Source organism: Coffea arabica, chromosome 11e (genome assembly GCF_036785885.1).
Source record: "Coffea arabica cultivar ET-39 chromosome 11e, Coffea Arabica ET-39 HiFi, whole genome shotgun sequence".
In the NCBI taxonomy this organism is placed as follows: domain Eukaryota; kingdom Viridiplantae; phylum Streptophyta; class Magnoliopsida; order Gentianales; family Rubiaceae; genus Coffea; species Coffea arabica.
The window spans coordinates 47,111,451-47,133,836 of record NC_092331.1 but is presented as its reverse complement, the minus strand read 5'-3'; the positions used below and the strand labels follow the sequence as shown (position 1 = coordinate 47,133,836).

At 37.0% G+C, this 22,386-nt stretch overlaps 2 protein-coding genes across 2 annotated transcripts; both read left to right on the top strand.

Annotated features, from left to right (window-relative positions):
- Window positions 1–652: 652 nt before the first annotated feature.
- On the top strand, window positions 653–8,912 carry LOC113718988 (rab escort protein 1-like). The gene is made up of 11 exons (XM_027243943.2): window positions 653–859; window positions 1,053–1,203; window positions 4,716–5,547; window positions 5,926–6,051; window positions 6,622–6,721; window positions 7,084–7,122; window positions 7,235–7,478; window positions 7,555–7,630; window positions 7,911–8,112; window positions 8,316–8,396; window positions 8,542–8,912. The coding sequence occupies exons 3-11, from the start codon at window positions 4,736–4,738 to the stop codon at window positions 8,638–8,640; spliced, it is 1,779 nt and encodes a 592-aa protein (XP_027099744.1). The 5' UTR covers window positions 653–859; window positions 1,053–1,203; window positions 4,716–4,735; the 3' UTR covers window positions 8,641–8,912.
- Window positions 8,913–18,776: 9,864 nt separating this feature from the next.
- LOC140021445 (ras-related protein Rab5-like) lies at window positions 18,777–20,018 on the top strand. Its single transcript, XM_072072228.1, has 3 exons — window positions 18,777–18,997; window positions 19,430–19,523; window positions 19,755–20,018. Exons 1-3 carry the CDS (start codon window positions 18,941–18,943, stop codon window positions 19,907–19,909), a joined length of 306 nt encoding a protein of 101 aa, XP_071928329.1. The 5' UTR covers window positions 18,777–18,940; the 3' UTR covers window positions 19,910–20,018.
- Window positions 20,019–22,386: the final 2,368 nt, after the last annotated feature.

Genomic DNA, 22,386 nt, shown 5'->3' with positions numbered 1-22,386 from the left:
CTTTAATTACAATAATCTCAAAAAACTTCTCAAAATTTTTAAACTATACATTTCAAAACATCTAAATATTTACATATTTTAAAAAATTTATCTACAATTTCTATAATAAGTTACAGTAAAATTTTATATAAACATCTAAAAAATTTATTTGACAAACGGAGCATGAGCATTTTAAGTTTCTTCACTCGGTAGAGAAATACACGTTTACTCGCTTTGATGCACGAGAAAACAATTTCTACTGTAGCTGCAGTACTCAATTAATCGATTAACATTACCCGCCAGAAATTATCAAACTCACCAACCCTGTAGCAATGTTTTGAAATCCGAACCGAACCGGCCAGTTCAACCGATCGAACCGCGAACCGGCCATGTGTCCGATCCGGTTCATAACTTGTGTTGACTTGGTCCAAAAATCGGTCAAACCCGTAAAAACTGTACAAACTGTTAAATCCAAATCGAACCGTGAACCGCAATTTTTCAATTTTTTGATAAAATTGAAGGGGTCTGTTTGGTTGGGTATAAAATATTTTCCCTTGGAAAATGTTTTCAGGGTCTGTTTGTTTGGAAGAAAAATCTTTTCCAAGAAAATATTTTCCATATTTTTGGTTGTTGGGTTGCCAATTAATTTGAAAAAATAATTTCTGACAGAAAATAAGTTACAACCACGGAAGGAAAATAACTTCACTTATTTTCCATTCTAAAAAAGCCGTCTTCTTCTTCGCAGCGACATCTCCTCAGCTCCGGCAAATAAAAGCCTCCAGTGATACCGTCGATAAAAGCCTCCGGCGACATCTCATCAGCGAACAAATCCCTTCTTCGCAGCGGCATCTCCAACTCCGGCAAAGACCCAATTTCGGAGGTAACAGATCATCTCTCTCTCTCTCTCTTTCTCTCTCTCATTTTTTTCCTTTAAAAGCTGCCAATATCAACGGCTCAAGTCATGTGTGGATGCGTTTGTGTGAGTGTGAGTTTCTGTGGTCCATTTCTCTGGTCATCGGAACTAGACTTAGCCATTGCGGCCGTTAACCATCTCCCCCTCTCTCTCTCTTCAGTCTGCTTTTTGTTTGTGAGCTGTGCCCGCCATTGTGGATGCGTTTGCTTATGCAGCCTCAGTAGCTTGTTTGACGGCCTAAGCACAATCTCATTCTCGTTCCTACAATAGCATTTCCAACAAGGGTGAAGACTCCATAAGTATTTCCAGAGGTATGATGGTCTCTTATTAGTTTTTTTCCCCTCCCTTTTCCTTTGAAAAATTGTCTAGAATTACTGGTGTAGATTCTTGAAGTTGCATTTGAATGAATTTTTGTGGGTTGCTTTTGTTTTAGTTTGTTCTTACCTGATTAGGGTTAAATCTGATTTGATTGATGCTAATGAATTAATTTGGCTGCTGAGTTTTGGGGGTTTTATGATTCTTGGAATCAGAATCCGGATAGGGTAGGGTAGGGTAGTGCTTTTCTTACAATCTGGTGAGACCGTTTGTAAAAGTTTTAGTGAATTCATTGAGTTTGTGAAGCCACGGGCTGATTCTTGCCGTAGCTGCTTGATTGAAAAGGGAATATAACCGTGGAAACACTTTTGTCTTAATATACTGAAATCTTTCCTCAAACGAAATGAAACACAAGCAGGGCAGCTTCCCAAGTCATGAGATTCCAAGACACTTCTGTCTGCTGTGTTTCTAATTTACCAACTACAGTCTCCAGTCCATCCATCCACCTCTAACCCCAGCCACAATCCACCAACCAACTTCTCTGTCCCTGTGTTACCTGTTTTATTTTTATGTATGTACGTTGCTAGCAGTTCATAGGCATGATCCCATAAATCAGATTTTGAAAGAAAATGGATTTTGCTATTTCAACAGGCATGATCCTATGGTGTTTTTAGCTCTGCATTGCTTGGATGCAGAGAATTTTTGCAATTCCGTTGAGCATTTCAATAATATAATTGTCTGCCCTTTTGATTTGGTTGACTGATTGCATCATAGCTGCTTGTCATAGGTTTCTAAGGAAGTTTTAACCTTCTTAAGACAAAACTTTGAAAGTTTATGAGAATTCGCCAAAGTCATTTTCAGCACAATATTAATTAGCAGTATTCTGTGTCACAAGCAAACAAGGATTATGTGCCCCTACAGTGTTAAACTTTCACTCATTTCCACTTTATAGCTAAGTTTATCAGAATCTGTCCAACTAAGTAACAAAACCTGGTTAATGGATGGATAAGTATCGAACTAAGTCTAGCTTAGCCTTAAGTTCCAACTAAGTAACAAAACCTGGTTAATGGATGGATGGATGTATATTACAATAAGTTCCAGGTCTGTTTCCTCTTTTATACTCTTATTTTTCTTGGGCTCGCCCACATTTAAGAAGAACATTAACTGCTATTGGTATAACCTGCATCACTCTGCAATTGAGACCCCTGCATCACTCTAGCTTTTTCTGGTACAGTACTAATAGTCTACTACTAATAGTCTAGTGCTACGTGAATTAAATGTTTATTACCCAAACAAGTAATCTTATTGGCGTCATGGTTTTGGGCGGCAGTTGGATTTCTGTTGCGAATTTCTGTTCAAGTAATCGTACTCCTTCTTTAATTCCATGATGATTTGAAGTCAACATCCGTGAACTTTTTCCACTTGTGACCATGAAACTTTCTATCTAAAATGGTACAAATCCTTACTCGATCCATCACTGTAATAAAGAAACAAGTATGCAAAATTTATGAAGACTTGCAGCTTTATCATTGTGGAATTTACCGAAATTATCTAAACCTAGCCTTCAATCTTCACTCTTCGGTCTTCCTGCTTCCTAAAATTGCCGTCTCTAATTCCTTCTCCCCTTAATGGCTTAATCCTAATCCTTCTCCAAAGTCCAAAGTCCAAAGTCCAATCTTGATCCATAGCAATCAGCAAAAAGGAAGCATGAAGTTTTTCTACTCACCGCATCGATTCTAAGCCAAAAAACTCTGGAATTCAAGCTATTACCGGGTTCGTTTATCTTTTTCCCTTTTTTTTAATCTTTCTTTGTTGATTGCTGGGTTTTAGGAACCGTCCCCTCGGCCCTTTGTGGTTGCTGTTTTTGGGAAAAAGATTGAATTTTGATGCTTGCAGTTTCATGTTTTGCCTTGCTATAGGAAGATCAGAGGCAATATGTGAATTTCTGGATTGATATTCTGTGAATTTTTGTGGGTTTTGATTATTAGTTATAATTCTTGCACTGCAGTTATGAGTTTTGTAGTTGTAGATTGGTCCAGTTGCAGTTGGTAGATCTGATTCTGTAATAGCTGATTGAACTGTACTGTTATCTTCTTTTGGTTACTAGTTCAGTTGGAACTTTTGTTGGAAGGGAATTGTAGTAGTGTCATAATTGAAGAAGAATGATGATGCCGTAAAATCCTATTTCATTTTAAGTTGTTGCTTGAAAGATAAGATAGTGTGAATAAATTTTTGTATATGTTTGTAATTTTCCTGCTCCAGAGTTGCACAGCTGATTGGTAAATTTTTTGTTGCTTCATTTTGGTTCGAAATTAGCAGGACTATGAAGAAACTGAAAGAATCTATCTTCTTTTTTCACTATGAATTGGTTTACGATACTTCCTGATATTCGGTAATGAAATTTGCATGCGTACGTTCAATGTCTTGGGGGAGCCTCTAATTATACAATTTGTTTGTTGGGCATATGATCTTTATTGACTTGTCATTGCAGCAGCAGCCTAAATGATTAGATTATATTTTTGCTATTCCTCCATTTCATAGACTAACTTGGTAAAGTAAAAAAAAGTTGAAAAACAAAAGATCTGGTTTGTCCTCAAATTAGATAAGGTATTTTTTTTGGTTTGTCCTCAAATTAGATAAGCTCATCAGTCTGTTTGTCCTGTAATTTTTGTTTTGTTTTGTTTTTTTACTCGTTAGTTGCCTTTGTTGCCTGGCTCGAAGATTGTAGCAAAGGTGAATCAATAGGTTAATCTATTATCTTACTATGGAGACTGCTAGCCAAGAGAAAGTGCGAGTTTCTGCACAAAATGTTTTTGAATAGGCTTTTGTGAATGAAAGTAAAAAAAAAAACCTCATATGCACATGAACTCCAGTAGACGTATGTTTCCTGAAATTCCACAATGATAAAGCTGCAAGTCTTCATAAATTTTGCATACTTGTTTCTTTATTACAGTGATGGATCGAGTAAGGATTTGTACCATTTTAGATAGAAAGTTTCATGGTCACAAGTGGAAAAAGTTCACGGATGTTGACTTCAAATCATCATGGAATTAAAGAAGGACGAATAGTCTTAAGCATCATTGATTCTACTAAAATTATTGCAATGCATCAAATCATTTTAAATTTACAATTGATCCACTATAATGTGTCCCGAATCACTAGTAGCACTAATGTTTCATAGCCGTGCATCACTAGGTGTATATTTTAGTTTTGGCAATTATTACAAAACTAGGATTATCTTTTGTTAAGGTGCCATTGGATGTCTTCTTGTTATTTGAGAAATTTGATACAAAATTTCCCATCCTCCTTGGCTATGTATTAATTTATTTGTTGAATATTCATAATTAGCTATGTATTAATTATGTGCATAGGTGTGTGTGTATATGTGTGTGTATATATATATATTTATTTATTGAACCGGGATTGAATCGGTCCGACCGATTGAACATCGACCCTTTCACTTCACCGGTTCAATTGACGGTCCGAGTTTTAAAACATTGCCCCGTAGGCGAAAGAGCGGGTGAGTTGATGACATACATGGCGGCTGAGGAGGATGAAGGGCCGCCCCGAATCGAACCCACCAGTTTTGATCTAATTGTGGTGGGCACCGGACTTCCGGAGTCCATCATCGCCGCCGCTGCAGCTTCAGCCGGAAAGACCGTACTTCAAATCAATCCTGACCCTTACTACCATAGCCCCTTTGCTTCCCTTTCACCCAAAGACCTCATCTCTTTCCTCCATCTCCATTCTGCTACCACTTCTGATCATGATTATACTGATTTTCGTACAGTCGATTCACCAACCGACCAAACAACCGACTCCTCATTCAACATTCTGCCCCTCAGCACTCGCCCTCTCTACTCTTCCGTGGAGGTCCACGTGTACTCCCCTGAAAAAGTTTTGGATGATTCACTGCAAAAAGAATTTAACCTTGATTTAGCGGGGCCTAGGGTTCTATTCTGCGCGGATCCCATGGTGGATTTGATTGTGGATGTGGATGTTCAGAACTGCATGAGTTTCATGAGCGTGGACACCAGCTATTGTATTTATGATGAATGCCAAAAAGGCAAAGGTGGGGGGCTTTTGTGGAATAGTGTGCCGGGTTCACGTAACGCCATATTCAGAGATAGAAGCTTGAGCTTGAAGGAGAAGAATCAGTTAATGAGGTTCTTCAAGCTGCTTCAGGCCCATTATCATTCCAATTCTAAATCTAGTACCACGACTAGTAACGAGGAGGACGACGAAAATAATAGTAGCATGAAAATCACCCCAGAGGATTTAGAGACTCCATTTGTGGAGTTTTTGACTTGCAAAATTCGCTTGTCTCCCAAGCTAACATCGTAAGTAGATAACCATTATTTCTTCCATTTACCCATGATTTCTCTGTTTCTGAACTTATATGAATTTTTACTGTGTTGGGTTTATTTTTTAACTTCTCTTTTGTGGTTTGATATAGAATGGGACGGTTTTACCTTCTCTTCTTTCCGATTGGCTTCTTATTGACTTAAATTTTAGCCTAATACTATGAGTGAATACTGCCTGAATTATGACTCTGTTTACTATACCCGAAGTGAAAGTAAATTCTCAAATTCTGACATGTTTTGATCAACTAGTGTAATACTTGTAACTTCTCTTTTCTTAAGGATGCATTTACTTGGAGTTTAGTTGCATTTCAGCATATTTTTGACTTTTGATATATTTTTTGCCTGTCTGTCTAGGATCATTTTATATGCGATTACGATGGCAGATTATGAACAGGACAATGTGGAAGCTTGCAAAAAGGACATTGTCAAGACAAAAGTGGGGATTGATCGTTTAATGCTTTATCATAAATCCGTCGGCAGGTTTTCGTCTTCTATCATGTTTGTTTCATTTGAGAACCACATCCAATGGTGTTATGTACAGATTCATCGATTCTTAAGTTTGTGTGAGGTAGAGAGATTGGGAATTATCAGCATTAATTTGATTCTCAACAGCGAGTAAAACACGCAGACAACATTTTGCAGTTAAGGGGAGTAAATGTTCTTACGCTCAGGATTATTTTAATTATGTCCTGTGCTACTCTGTATGTTGTCCAGTCCAAAATGATCACAACTCCCCAGGTTTAATATTTTTTTTATGATCTCTTAAAACTCTTGCTTGTCTTATTAGAGCCCATCTGGGATTCATTAGTTGTATGATTTGTGTCATTGATTTTATAACCTGCATCATAGTCAATTTGGCTATAATGCCACCATTGTTGTGTTTATAGATTACTGGGTTGAAGCAAAGGTGTTTCTCCTTGTACTTCGTTGTACTTCGTTGTAGTTCTTTGTTCATTTTTCTTGTAAAGAAGTAAAGATATGAATACATTCAGTTCTTTTTCCAGTTTTGAAATTTCATGCTCAAGGGCATTACTCTATCAACTTTTATAGGTTCCGTGGTGCAACTGGTGCTATGCTATATCCTATTTATGGACAAGGAGAACTGGCACATTTCTTTTGCCGTCGTGCTGCTATCATGGGTGGCATTTCGGTGAGTATTTAATCATAAAGCATATGGTCTAACATTTGGACAACTCAAACGTTTATTTATTCTGGGCTGCTCATTTTATTCATCATGGGGCATTGACAATTACTAGTTACATTAAGCTTTTGGACTTGGGTTTTAATTAGCTGCCATTGTCAAGGTAGAAAAGGGGTGGAAGAAACATTAAAAGGAGCAACATCTCTCTCTAAAATAAGCTGTGGGTGTCACTGCTGCTTTATTCCTACTCTCTTTTTCCTTGACCTGACTGCTGATGAGTGATGGGTTGATGTATGAGTCATGCCACTGATTCTCTTGTTCTTTTTGTTGAGTCATAAGCATTCCTTAATTTTACTAATTTCTTCATGCAGATTACTCAAATGCCTGTGGTTGGTCTGCTTGTTGACAAGGTTTGGTTGAATTTTTTTTGCTTTCTTTTTTATGCCATTCCTCTTCTACACCCAGCATAGCTGCTGATGAGAAATCTATGAGTTTGTATGTATCACTTTGCACATTTTGCAGGATGTTGGGAATTATAAGGGCGTTAAGCTGGTTACGGGACAAGAATTATTCAGCCATCATCTTATCCTTGCCCCCACATTTGTGATCCCACCAGGGTTGACTACTCCCTCAGTTTCTCCACAAGATGTTTATTATGATTTTGTCCAACAAGATGCCAGAGAGAAGGTGGTCAGGGGAATTTGCATCACAGATAATTCCTTTAAACCGGATGTAGCAAATTGTCTGGTGTTCTATACCCCTAAATGTAAGTTCCGAATACAACATAATTCTTTTCTTGTATTTGATTTAGACTACTTTATTAGCTGACTTTCACTCTCTAGCTTTATGCCCTGACCAGATGACATCAGTCCGCATCTTCCAATTGAGCAGTAATGTGCGGGCTTGTCCCTCTGGCATGTAAGTTACCTGTCAAAAGATAACGTGGAATGCCAGTACATTTTGGTAGATTCTATGTGCTAGGAAAGAATTTGTGCCAGACATGCTTATTTTTGTGATTCAAAGATAAGAGACGATGAAATACTTTTCAATTAACTCTTTCTTAGTTGCTAAAGATGTGAGCCATTCTGAACAATATTTTAGTGCAATTTATAAATCACAGTAATCATGCTTTTTGAACTTGAAATTCCTTATGTGGAGATGAACGTGCCATCCTCTGATGTTTTCCCTTCTTGTGCAGGTTCGTCGTCTATCTATCAACTATATGTGGTGATGTTGTTCAAGGGAAGAGATCAATAAATGCAGCAAAAGAAGCTTTGTTTTCAACTTCTGTTTCTGGTAACTCGGAGGATAATTCTAGGGATCCTCTGAGGGAGAATACAGTTGTGAAAGTGAAACCGACTTTACTTTGGAGCACTCTGTACATACAAGAGCTAATTATGGTTTGTTTTTGTGCTTTCTGTTTTTCTTTTGCTATCTTACCCCTTTTCTTATAAACTAGATTCTCACCATGTTTACAATTAGTTTGCATGTATTTTCTGCATTTCATCCTCCCATTTTTACCCTTCGGATAAGCTAGTATTGGTTTGAAATGTGCATTCGTTTTTTTTTTTGGCTAATGGCTCCGAAATCTTGGTACTTGTAGGGTGGATTTGATTGTGTTAGTTCAACCCCTATGCCTGATGGGAATCTGCAATATAGCCATGTTGTAGATGCAGCATTAAAGGTAAATGATGCTGCAATTAGTTTCAGAACGAGATCTGTTTAATCTTTTTTTTATTCTTCTGTCCTGGAACTTGGAGATTTGATTTGGATCTGTAGCATAGTAACATATGTATACTGAGGGAAGGCCCTTCTGCTATTTGTGGCAGCTGTTTCAGAAGATGTATCCAGATGATGAATTCTTCCCGAAGAAAATGCCATGGTGGAATGAGGTCGTAGAGAATGGTGCATGCTTGTCTGAGGGTTAAAACTCCTGACATCTTTAAGCTGAAAGTGCTGGGATTTTGAATAATTCTCTGTTTCTGTCATATAGGATATAGATGCTAGTATGCTGCTACTAAGTTAAGGGGCGGTTTTGATAAATTTTGTGCTTCATGCATATTTTGCTAGAAACCAATTGAGACACATCGTTGAAACTGCGAAGAAATCTTGTGATAGTATGAATATGAGTGGCAGGTATACTTGGGGAGAAATCCTTCTGTATCAACTTTTATTCATCACAAGCTTTTTTTTTTTTAAATGGGGTCCGTAAACAAACGGAATCAAATGTGTTAATCAGTCCGGACTGAGATTAGATCAGCCAGCAATACATCCTTTACAAAAAAGGAAAAAAAAAGGGGAAAAAAGGGTGGAGTATCAGTCCGCTCGTCCAAATTTGCTACTTCTATAGCCTTTTTGAGCAAGTATGTGAGGCTAGGAATAATCAATGTCTTTAAATTCGGGCCTAAGAGTGAACCAAAAAAATTTTCAGTTTGCCTGGTTCAATTTCGATTCAAATGTATAATAATTTTTTATTTATTTTAGCATTAAAAATTTTGAATAAAATTAAAATATTTATTTTAGATAATAAAAATTGGTTGAACCTCAAAATTTTTATTGGTTCAACCGTTTTTTGGCCAAATTTGACGAATTCAATTGATTTTTTGGATTATTCATTGAATTGGATTGGAGGCATGATCCGATTTTCAAAACACTGGAATAATAGGAGATTATCAATATGTATTGCATCATTGGAAATAGAGAAAAATAAAAAAAAATCTTTATTTTTTTATATTTTATTTGACTTATATGCGTAAGATAAAAATAATAAATTCGTCTTTTTTGCCTAATTTGAAAAATTCAATCTGCTTTCTGATAGAGACTTCTTAATTAAAAATAGATTTTGCGAAGTGCTAGGTTGGTTATTAGAGGCCGATTTTTTGAATTCTAACCCTAAAAAATCAACGAGTCACACACTAAGCATAGCAATTTTATCAAATAATCAATCGAATTTTTATTTGACTAGTTTTGAGAAAAGGAATGAAGAGGTTTAAATTTAGCTTTCTAAATTAGATAAAAGGAAAAGAAAAGTCAAAGTTTATTTATTATTCCTCGTCTATAAATATTTAAATTTTTATGCCTAATACATCATAAATAGTTCGAACTGTATAGGAACAATAATCAATTTTAGCTCGGATGTTTTGTAAAGGAACCTTACCCCTTCTAATCCATTCGACGAGTGCAATTTCTAATCTCCGATTTTCTTTACTTTTCTTTCCTCTGGGCAATCTCGTGTGGAATTTTTCATTGCAATTAATTTGAATAGGATGATAACGTGCCTACAAAGAAGAAGAACATATAAACTTACTCCCGCATGGGACGCGCAATTTCACGGCAAACTTCAAACAAGGTTTCGCATCTGAGAAAGATGAAGAAAATTTTTTGTTAGGACCGGGCCAGGAATAGACAAACTCAAGTTAGCACAAAGTAGGCGGTATAACCGACCATATAATAGATAGGCGGTAGATACCAGCCATATAATAATTAGGCGGTAAAACCGACCATATAAAGACGGATAACAAAGCAAATAAAAGACACAAAAGATTTACGTGGTTCGGTCAAATTGACCTACGTCCACGGGCGAGGGAGGAGCAATATTTCTACTATGAAGAAGAAATACAAAAGACCGTAGGAAAGTGGTTCCTAGGCCAATAGGCACTTACAAAAGAGTTTAGAAAATATTCCTAAACTCAAAATAAGAGAGCCTAAAATATTTGACTAAATGGGCTAAATGACTCAAGAAGCTAATAGCCCATATAACTCTCTTAAGTGGTGCACCTTAAACCTTCATACGCTTCCCTATTTATAGGAAAACAACGGAAGGCTTTCCTTGGCTGCCATCGATGTGGGATGGAAATGTTTGCCACACAAGTCAAGCCGCAATGCTTGACAATTCAACAAATCTCCACCTTGGCAAAATTTGGAATCCCACCATCGACAATAGTAAAACTGCTCCACCTTTTCCACATAAGCCCCAATGGGCTTAAATCACCAACAATGAACACCAACCAAATTCAAGCACTGCTTGAACTTGTAAACTGGAAGAGGTTTCGTAAACATGTCAGCTGGATTGTCCTTGGTATTGATTTTCTGAATAAGGACTTTTCCCTCAGCAATGATATCCCGAATGAAGTGATACTTCACATCAATGTGTTTCGTCCTCTCATGATACATCTGATCTTTAGTCAAGTGTATGGCACTTTGACTATCACAGTGAATATCAATAACACCTTGATATAGACTTAGCTCGCTAAATAAACTCTTCAACCACAAGGTTTCTTTGATTGCCTCGGTCACAGCCATATATTCTGCTTCAGTAGTAGACAAAGCTACGACAGGTTGTAGAGTAGCTTTCCAACTAACAGCACAACCGCCAATGCAAAATACATAGCCTGAAAGTGATCTTCTCCTGTCAAGATCCCCAGCGTAGTCTGAGTCTACAAAACCAACCAAAGTGTTATTATTTCTTCCAAACTCCAAACATGCATTTGAAGTACCTCGCAAGTATCTGAGAATCCACTTCACAGCTTGCCAATGTGCTTTACCAGGACAAGACATATATCTGCTAACAACACTGACTGCTTGTGCAATATCTGGACGAGTACAAACCATTGCATACATAATACTGCCGACTGCACTGGAATAAGGAACCTGTGCCATATAATCTTCATCTTCATCTGATTTTGGTGATTGAGCAGCAGATAGCCGAAAATGGCTAGCAAGAGGAGTAGATACTGGTTTAGCATCTTTCATGCCAAAACGCTCCAAAACTTTCTCAAGGTAATTTTTCTGGGTCAAGAACAACTTCCCTACTCCTCGATCTCGCTTGATATCCATGCCAAGAATTTTCTTAGCTGCTCCCAAATCTTTCATTTCAAATTCACTATTTAACTGCAGTTTCAAAGTGTGAATTTCTGACAAATTCTTGGCAGCAATGAGCATATCATCAACATAAAGCAGCAAATAAATGAAAGAACCATCATTTAACTTCCGGAAGTAAACACAACTATCATACATGCTCCTCAAATAACCATGACCCAACATAAAGGAATCAAACCTTTTATACCATTGTCTTGGAGACTGCTTCAATCCATATAAGGATTTCTTCAATAAGCAAATATGGTCTTCCTTACCTTCAATTTCAAAACCCTGGGGTTGTTTCATATAAATTTGTTCTTCAAGTTCGCCATGTAAGAAAGCTGTCTTAACATCAAGCTGCTCTAACTCCAAATCATACATGGCAACTAAAGCAAGTAAAACACGAATAGAGCTATGTTTAACAACAGGTGAAAACACATCATTAAAATCAACACCTTGTACCTGACTATAGCCCTTTGCAACTAATCGTGCTTTATATCTTGCATCTTCAACCCCTGGAATACCTTCCTTCTTCTTGAAGACCCACTTGCAACCGACAATTTTCTTAGCTGACGGCGGCTTTACAAGAACCCAAGTTTCATTACGATGAAGAGATTCAATTTCTTCATTCATCGCAATCAACCACTTTGCAGAATCATCACAAGAAACTGCTTCTGAATAGGTGGAAGGCTCACCAACTGCATCAGTTTCTTCTGCAATAGACAAAGCATATGCAACTAAATTTGCATATCTTTGTGGTGGTCGAATGTCTCTCCTTTGTCTATCTCTGGCTATGGAATATTCCTCTTCTTCTGAACTATCTTCCACAGTAGACTCAGGTGCATCTACTGGCATTTGTTGAATAGAAGATTTGGTCTGAGAAGGACCAGAACTGCCAATATCAAGCTCCACCTGCTTCTGTGTACTATCAGTAGTACAAGGACTGGAAGACTCCTTCTTGGAAGATAACATAGACAATTCATCAAAAGTAACATCTCTACTGATCACAAATTTTGGAGATTTGGGATCAGGACACCATAATCTGTATCCTTTCACCCCAGAAGCATACCCAAGAAAAATGCACTTTTTAGCCCTAGGCTCCAATTTTCCATCATTCACGTGCATGTATGCTGGACACCCAAAAACTTTTAAATTGGAGTAATCAGCAGGAGTACCTGACCAAACTTCCTCAGGAGTTTTGAAATCAAGAGATGCAGAAGGAGAACGGTTGACAATATAACAGGCCATATTGATCGCCTCTGCCCAAAAGTCGTTTGTCAACCCTGCATTGGAGATCATACATCTTGCTCTCTCCAAAAGCGTTCTGTTCATACGTTCAGCCACACCATTTTGTTGAGGCGTCATCCTGACGGTGTGATGCCGAACAATTCCTTCATTCTTGCAGAATTCATTAAATTCACCTCCACAAAATTCCATGCCATTATCTGTTCTCAACCGCTTAATGTGTTTTCCTGTTTGCTTCTCAATCAAAACTTTCCATTGCTTGAAAGTTAGGAAAACATCATTTTTATGCTTAAGAAAATATACCCAAACTTTCCTTGAATAATCATCAATGAAAGTCAACATGTACTTGGCACCTCCTTTAGAAGAAGCACGAGAAGGCCCCCAGAGGTCTGAATGAATGTAGTCCAAAGTTCCTTTTGTCCTGTGAACTGCCGACAACTGGAAGCTAACTTTCTTCTGCTTTCCAAAAATGCAATGTTCACAGAGTCCCATCTTTCCAATACTTTGACTACCAAGAAGACCTCGTTTGCATAAAATAGATAAGCCCTTCTCGCTCATGTGCCCCAATCTCATGTGCCATAATTTGGTAAAATCAGAATCAGACAAAGTTGATGTAGAAACAGCAGCAGCACCTGTAACAGTAGATCCCTGCAAAATATACAAAGTACCAGATCTGTGTGCCTTCATAACAACAAGAGCTCCTCGAGTGATTTTGAGAACTCCGTCTCCACCTGAATACCTGCACCCGATAGACTCAAGAGTGCCCAAAGAGATGAGATTTTTCTTCAAATCTGGAACATGTCTAACATCTGTGAGCGTCCTCACAATACCATCGTACATTTTAATCCGGATTGTGCCTTTGCCAACAACTTTACAAACAGCGTTGTTGCCCATTAAGACAACTCCACCTTCAGTTGATTCATATGTTGAAAACCAGTCCCTATTGGGACACATATGATATGAACAACCCGAATCTAAAATCCACTCATTGTTAGACCTAAAATTATTTTCCGTTGCACAGAAAATAGTTCCATCATTCTCATCAGCTGCTATACTAGCCTCAGCGGATTCAGTATTTTTCTCAACAAATTTCCCTTTTTGCTTTTCTTTATTTTTCAATTTAAAGCAATCAGAGATAACATGGCCCTTCTTTTTACAATAATTGCACACCACATTTTTATGTCTGGATTTGGATCTACTTCTATTTTCTGTGTTTCTCTTTTCAGATCTACCCCGAACAAACAAGCCATCGGCTTGACTCCCACTAGTTTCCCCAGTAATGTCCCTATCTATCTGCTCTTTAGATTTTAATGCAGATTTAATTTCCCGATACGAAATTGTCTCCTTTCCATAAATCATAGTATCGCGAAAATGCTTAAAAGACTGGGGAAGGGAACACAAAAGTAATAGGGCTTGATCTTCATCATCAATTTTCGAATCTATATTCCCCAAATCCATAATAATGGAATCAAATTTATCAAGATGGGAGAGTATAGATGTACCTTCAGACATCCAAAGCATGTACAAACTCTGCTTCAAATATAGCCGATTTTCGACTGTCTTCTTCATATACAAGGCTTTCAATTTATCCCACATAGCCTTGGCCGAAGTCTCCGTTGCTACCTCACGCAATACCTCATCGGAGAGGTTTAAGATTATGCTGGATCTGGCCTTCTTATCCATATCGGCGAAATCCGCATCCTTGACATCTTCTGGTTTGTTCTCGATTCCGTGAATCGCTAGATCAACTCCGTTTTGAACAAGAATGGCCTCCATCTTGAGCTGCCACATTCCGAAGTTGACATTCCTGTCGAATTTCTCGACAACCGTCTTTGTTATCGTCATTGTTGCCACAAATTCTGTAACTTGAAGTTTGTCTCAAAAAACTGGCCAAACAAATATGCAAGTCTCGTGAGCGGGCCCCACAGGGTGAGCGGGCCCCACGAGATAGGCGGGCCCCACGGGATGAAAGGACCCCACAAGGTGAGCGGGCCCCACGGATAAACGGACCCCACAGGATGAGTGGGCCCCACAGGATGGACGGACCCCACCAGATGAACGGGCCCCACCAGATGAACCTGTCTTGCAAAATATAACAACCAGCTCTGATACCAGTTTGTTAGGACCGGGCCAGGAATAGACAAACTCAAGTTAGCACAAAGTAGGCGGTATAACCGACCATATAATAGATAGGCGGTAGATACCAGCCATATAATAATTAGGCGGTAAAACCGACCATATAAAGACGGATAACAAAGCAAATAAAAGACACAAAAGATTTACGTGGTTCGGTCAAATTGACCTACGTCCACGGGCGAGGGAGGAGCAATATTTCTACTATGAAGAAGAAATACAAAAGACCGTAGGAAAGTGGTTCCTAGGCCAATAGGCACTTACAAAAGAGTTTAGAAAATATTCCTAAACTCAAAATAAGAGAGCCTAAAATATTTGACTAAATGGGCTAAATGACTCAAGAAGCTAATAGCCCATATAACTCTCTTAAGTGGTGCACCTTAAACCTTCATACGCTTCCCTATTTATAGGAAAACAACGGAAGGCTTTCCTTGGCTGCCATCGATGTGGGATGGAAATGTTTGCCACACAAGTCAAGCCGCAATGCTTGACAATTCAACATTTTTTGGGTTTTGTATCACTCTTGATGAACAAAATAAAGTCTTAAGAGTACTAATCATTCAAGTATTGCCAGTTTATCCAGCCAAAAATAAAAATAAAAAAAAGATGGAAACAAAAGGTCTGGGTTTCTTTTTATGCAATTCTGCCTAAGGCATATTGTTTCTTTTATTTTCTTTGAGAAAGAGCATCCATCCGAAGTCTATGGCCTTGTTCTCAATTACTTTAGATTTTACAAGATCTAATTATAGAAACTGATTATAGACAATAATTAGAATTAGCAAAAGCTGCTCTTTGGGTGATTATAAAATTTAGCTTTTTTAGTGATTAAATAATCTATAATTATAATACAGAAGCAATCGAGAATATCACAAAAACTAATTATTCAAAATCAGAATCTATAATTAGTTAAAATAATCAATTAATAACAAGCCCTATGTTATCTAAAATATATTACCAATTGTTACTATTTAATGTTCTTTTTTTTTTCTTTTTGTGTGTATGGGTTAGGGGTGCTATCGAGTTGAGTCGAGCTCGAGTAGCACTACTCGAGCTCGACTCGAGGCAAAATAACTAAGCTCGAGCTCGAGCTCGTCAAGCTTTTAAAATTCGAGCTCGAGCTCGAGCTCGACATCAATTTATGGAACTCGAGCTCGAGTTTAATTAAATGTAATTAATTCAAATCAAGCTCAATCGAGCTCAATCAAGCTTATTCGAGCTCAATCAAGTCTAATCAAGCTCAAGTAATAAAAATTAATATTTTATATATAATTTTAAATAAAGGATATTATTGACATTTCACAATAATAAAAATTAAAATATATATTATAAAAAGCTCGATAGAACTCGTCGAACTCTCGAGTATCATATTTCCAAGATCGAGCTCGACTCGATAGCTCTAACGAGCAGCTTGAGCTCCTACTCGAGCTTGGTCAACCGAGCTTGAGCTCGAGCTGCTGACCAAGTAGCTCGCGAGCTCGAGCCGAGCTACTTGGTTCAGCTCCAGCCCTAGTATGGGTCACCATGTAAATACGCCGTTTGGATTAGCTGTTTTTGGTGTGTTTTTGAAAAATTTTACTGTAACAGAGTTTTTAGAGTATATTTTGAGATATTTTTAGAATATATTTTGGGATATTTAAAAGTAGCAGACTTTTTATAATATATTTTGGGATATTTTTTAAATATTAAAAAAATTTAGACTACTTTTTAGAGTATTTTTTAAAATTTTTTATAGTATTTGAAAATTTAGTTTTTGAAAAACTGATGAATCCAAACAGCTGTTTTACTCAACCAGAAATAATCCGTTCTATTTAAATTTTTTTTTTTGGGTCCCATAATTGGCCGTAATGAATTCTTTTCTATTCCTTCATTCTGGCATATAATTTACTTTTTCATAAATTTGATTTCTTGTAGTTTGTTTCCTCACAGCCTTATATATACTAATAATTTACTTATATATTTGTGTCTTTTAGCCAATCAAATAAATCCTGACGTATCATTTGACGATTATTATAGAATGGTGACGCTTAAATATAAGAGTTGACAATCGAACACACCCCCCATTTTCTCCTAATAGGTGGCTTTTTGCTGGAGAAATGACTGTAAACTTATATTTGTAGACTCTTATTTTTTTTAATTATTTATAGACTCTATTTATAAACATCTTAAGGGAAAAAAAAAGAAGAATTCTTTCCTTCCAAAAAATGTGTTTTATAAACATCTTAATGGGACTAACAGATTTGCCTCAGTTAGCTTGGCCTTCAAGCATATCTGTTTTCTGACACGCACACACACACACACACAATATTTCAACAACCCAACACACAGTCACATACTCCCTCGGCCTCACCCATTTTCTACGGTTTTACCTCTCACTTCCCAGTCCCAACTCCCTCAGGCCTTCTCAGTTCTCTGCTATCTCGTTTCTTCTTACTATTGCCTGAAAAATTTCAGGTACTAAATGATATCCTAAATGATATCATTTTTTTTATCCTAAATGATATCCTCCTCTCTCTTCGCTCAAACTTTGATACTAATGATATCCTACATTCATCTTTTCATCTTTTTTTTTTCGGAACGATTTTTATGTTAATGATGCTTGGAATTCTGGAAACCTCTTGTTCTCCAGCCATTTAGGTTTTTTTCCCCTTCCGGTTGAAATATGAAGCACACCAGTAAAATGATTCTATTTGATTTCAGAGACAAGAAGTTTGCTCTTATTAAGCTCCACTTCCTCTGATTTTTTTTTTTCTCCTTTGGTTTGCATTTGCAAGCAAACATATGGATGCCTGGAATTGTGATTTGCTTTGTGCCCAATTTCTTTGAAGTTGCTCTGTTCATGGTATGGAAACGCATCGGAGCTTCACACTTATAGAGATGACTGCTGGACGTGAATAATTTGATGGTTTCTGATGTTTTCGAACTGCACAAGTTTATCTCATTAAAATTTTCTGATTTGCCTATTCTTAGAAAATGGACTCTGCTGATTTTTTTTTTTTTTTAGGTTTAAATCTTGCTGTTAGAATGTCAAAGAAGAATAGTATACCCACATTAATTCTGTACGAATGCTGTTATCACCTTGTTCTAGTTTATATTATTTTTCAAGCTATAACTCTATTAATTCTGTTTTTCTTTTCAAAATCAAGCTCTCGACCAGTATAGCTCTCCATGGACACTATTGGTGCCAAGAATACCGAGTTAAAATTCGCAAGTCTATTAATGAAAAAATATCCATGATATCATTTTATTTTGGTCATGTTAATTTTTAATTTCTTTTTTGGATCCGGCAGGTTACTTTAGGGGATTTTGGAGTTGGTAAATCCAGCATTATATCACGTTTTGTGAACCAATTTGTGGACGAAGAATTCCCTGATGTTGATGTGAGCAATTTTAGGCAGTTAGTAGTTTTTTCCCGTATTTAAAAAAATAAAAAACCATTTGAAATTGGTTGATCATGTTGTACTTGTTCATTGTAATATCAGAGGGTTATGCTGGGAGATGACTCCATCCTGCGAACCCTGGAGGTGGGCGGTCAGGGCAACTATTCAGCAGTCAAAGTGAGAATATTTGACACTAATGCCCAAGAGCGTTATGGGGCCTTGCCCGACTCCTGTTGTAGAGGGGCTGCTGGATGTATCATTGTCTATGATATAACTAGCAAGGTAGGTTTGCATTTGGCTATACACACACATATATATATATATCATTGTCTATGATATACATATATATATATGTATATGTATGTGTGTATGTATGTATGTATAGTGAGTAGCTAGTAGTTAAGAAAACTTTCCTTGAATTGGTTTATCAGGTTTCATACGAAGGGGCCAAGACGTGGGTAGAGTACATGAAGCGTGCGGGTGTAACTGTAGCAAATATCCTTCGATTCAAATTTCATCTGTTTGACTCCTTTTGCTTTTTAACCCATTTTAATGCTACTACATTCTATGCTTGTAAATTTCAATAGCATCCAGATGGGATTTTGCTCTCCCTGTCATGGCACTCGCTGGTAATAAAGCGGATTTGGAGGATAAGAGACAAGTTACTACAGAGGTAAGTAAAATATTGTAGTTGCATGTTTGTATGAACTCTGTAATCTTCAATTTGATAATCACATGGTAAGAAGGCCTGAATGCGTACGGAAGATAGATACTAAAGCTGATGTTGGCTTATACAAAATGTTGCTTGGAGGATTTCTTTCTTTGTGAATGATACAATTCTTCGTTTTAAGTTTAAATCATTCAGGTAGAAGTAATTACTAAGATTCCTAAAGTCAAGAAGATATTTAAAACTCAATTGCATGTATTACCTGGATGTTTCTTGCTGTGCTTTCTGAGATCAAAACAGCGACAAAAACCTTCATTGAATTATGTCAACAAACTCAGCTCGCTCTGTTGAAATTGTTGGAAAATGTGAAAATCACAGACCATATGCAACATCTCAGAAGGGCAATTCTTCAGGTGTTCGTTATTAATGCTTTTGCAGGATGCAAAGCTTTTTGCTGATCAAAATGGTCTGATTTTCATGGAGACTTCTGCCAAGGTTGAGACCAACATCAAGGAACTTTTCTTTAAAATAGGTATACCACTTTGCTTGTTCTTCCTTCTTTTTGACATGTTTTAGTTTAGTCCACTCCAGAAGTTTTGAGTCCCTTTTATTTAATATTCAGCATCACGACTCTCTGTATGTAACGGAATTGTAGTTTCTGAAAGTAGAGAAGATCCGAATCTAATTTCTTGACATATTCTTTCTTTAACTATCCAAATAATGAAATTTGCCCGTAATTTGATTGTTAATATGTCGTGCGCAGCAACGACGCTCGCAGCTCAACCTGTTCATGCCGAGTGTGTTATAAACCTTGGAGACCCCTGTCCAGCAGCAGAACCATCAAAGTCATTGAGTAATGATCATCATCACAGCAAGCAAGCCATAAACAGGCGAACAACTGATTCCACAATTCATTAGCCATGAATTACTCTTGCTTTACTAAATACTTCTTTCAGAGCTTGAATTTACACACCTGACCTGCATTATGGTTTTACCAAAACCCCGCGCGCCCAGGAGCACCGCTTCTCCTTCACCATGGAATTAATTGATGTCTCTCTGTTTTGTTTATTTTTGGTGCATTGCCTTTATGTGAACAGAAGCATAACAATAAGAACGGCAGTTGCCGGGGACTTACGACGTAGGCAATTGCAGCATTTTTGTTGGGGTATAATCCGGGAGCTCCTTCAGTTCTTCTTCCATAGAAACAAATAGAACAGCTAGTCTCCAATCCAATACACTAAACACTAGATCAAAACTTTGGTTTTTTCATTCAAGCCCATTGGAATTAGTTATGCACCTTTAAGTCAGACAACTAGTTAATTTTACAGCTTAATCTATTCTTTTTCTTTTCAAAAAAAAAAAAAAAAGCTTCACAAATACGGAAAAGGAAAGGAAAACAAATACAGAAAAAGGGAAATACTAAACTCCTAGAACTAATTAAGTGATGAAGTTGGGTCAATTTGCCGCACGCTCTTCTTCATTCTCTTCACGTTTGGTTCTGCTTTCCATTTTTGGTCAAATTTGTTTCTAAGTTTGTAAGACAAACTTCAAAAAGTCCGCCCCTTTTTGCACCCTTGTCATTTTCTTCTTTCTTAAACTGAACTCACGCCCACACGCACACGCACACGCACACGCACTCTCCTTCTTTTGGTACGGCTTAAACTTTGTTTTCATGATAGAGGACGAAAAATGTTTCATCCTTCAGCCCTTGAATAGAAGGATTTTTTTTTTTTGTGTTCTTTTAGGAAATCGTCAATGCAGTTTGGTCTTGCATATGTAAATGCAATTATCTCCAGGTTCATGTTCATAAACTCCGTCGTTATTTTCATTCTCTCCCATTTTTTCAATAAAATATAATAATAACGAGAAATCTTTTGAGGGCACATGATGTTTGGACATTTTACATCAGATGTTTCATTTCATAGATAGGTATCGAGACAAGTCAGACAATAATGTCAAAGCTTGGAAAAGAATAGTATGCGTTTCTTTAAAGAAGTGCGTGGACGTAATTGTGTAAAATCTGTAGACATGAAAATGTTTGAGGAATCTGTTCCTCAAAAGCTTATAGAAAAGCAACCGAAGGCAATATTTTGGCATTTTAACTTTTAAAGAGTGCTGCACCCTTTTAAAGGTCTTTGTTCATTACATCAGCTACTCGACAAAGAGAAAACCAAATCCACCGGAGCCTTGACCTTTCATTCTCTCCTACTTCCGTGTGGCTTCTGTCATCATCATCATCTCTCGCTTCTTCATGATTTATGCTTAAATGAAGGAAATTAAATCAAGCAATTTTATTATTTAGTTTCCTAATCCTTTTTGTGAGAACCCGAAAATTTTTCTTAATTTTAGGCATTATTTTATTTCTTTGCACACATTTTCGGTATTTTCTTTATTATATTAATTTTCTAGATATTTTTATGAGTGAATTTAGTTTTTAAATCATTTTTCTAGTATAAGTTAGTTTCTGAGACAATAGTAGTGTATATTACACGTGGGACTCGCTAACGCATTTTGTGCAATAAATTTGGACAATTAGGGTAAGTTTGTATTAAGGGACATTATTTTACCGGGTGTTAGGAAATAATTAGAGGTTAGTTAGATTAATTAGTATTGGAAGATAAGAGGATGAGATAAACATTAGAGGTGCCACGTGTCGCGTTACTATTCGAAGGTGGACTTTGACCAAATCTTTCTTACTTTTCCAAAACTAATTTTGACCCAAAATCATCTCCATTTTCTTCCTTCTTGGCCGAGCTTCTTAAGAGGAGAGAAGAGAGAAACCTTCAACTTTTGTTTTCCATTTCTTGCTCACATCTTGAAATCCAATCACTAAAATCTCAAATTTATCTATAAAAGTGACTTGCTAAGGAAGATTAAAGGCATTGGTGGAGTGATTAGTGAAGAAAAAGCACTAAACTACCTTATCTCTTGTGGTTCTAAGGTACTTTGTCAATAAATTCCCTCTTTGTTCTTAATAATGGTAAATTAGTGGTTTTTAGTGGCTAAATATGCTATTTTGTGGAAGATTTCATGGTTTGAGGTAGAGCTAGATAAATTTCAGATTTTATTGGTGATTTTTCTGTCCTTATATGATAATTGTTGGTTGGCCATGGAATGATAGCTTGATATGGTATAAAATGGAGCTTTTATATGTTAGTTGTGGTTGTTTGCGGAAAATTTCAGTTTGTAGAGCAAAATTTTAGTTTTAGGGTTTCTATTTAGGGCTTTACTATGGTTGGTTGTTGAACTTTTGATTGGCTAAGATTGAAGGGTATTGTAACCCTAATGAGGTGTGTTGAATAGCCTATGATTTGTATATGTACTTGTGATTGTTTTAGATGAATGTAATAATGGTTGTTTGTAGGATGGAAAATGTGAAATTTAAGGGGAAATGT

Excerpts from the sequence above, each read along its gene's own strand:
- LOC113718988 (XM_027243943.2), top strand. The coding sequence starts at position 4,736 with ATGACATACATGGCGGCTGAGGAGGATGAAGGGCCGCCCCGAATCGAA. Across the intron at positions 6,722-7,083 it reads CTATCATGGGTGGCATTTCG|ATTACTCAAATGCCTGTGGT; the intron begins GTGAGTATTTAA and ends TTCTTCATGCAG. Across the intron at positions 8,397-8,541 it reads TTGTAGATGCAGCATTAAAG|CTGTTTCAGAAGATGTATCC; the intron begins GTAAATGATGCT and ends TATTTGTGGCAG.
- LOC140021445 (XM_072072228.1), top strand. The coding sequence starts at position 18,941 with ATGGCACTCGCTGGTAATAAAGCGGATTTGGAGGATAAGAGACAAGTT. Across the intron at positions 18,998-19,429 it reads AGAGACAAGTTACTACAGAG|GATGCAAAGCTTTTTGCTGA; the intron begins GTAAGTAAAATA and ends ATGCTTTTGCAG. Across the intron at positions 19,524-19,754 it reads GGAACTTTTCTTTAAAATAG|CAACGACGCTCGCAGCTCAA; the intron begins GTATACCACTTT and ends TGTCGTGCGCAG.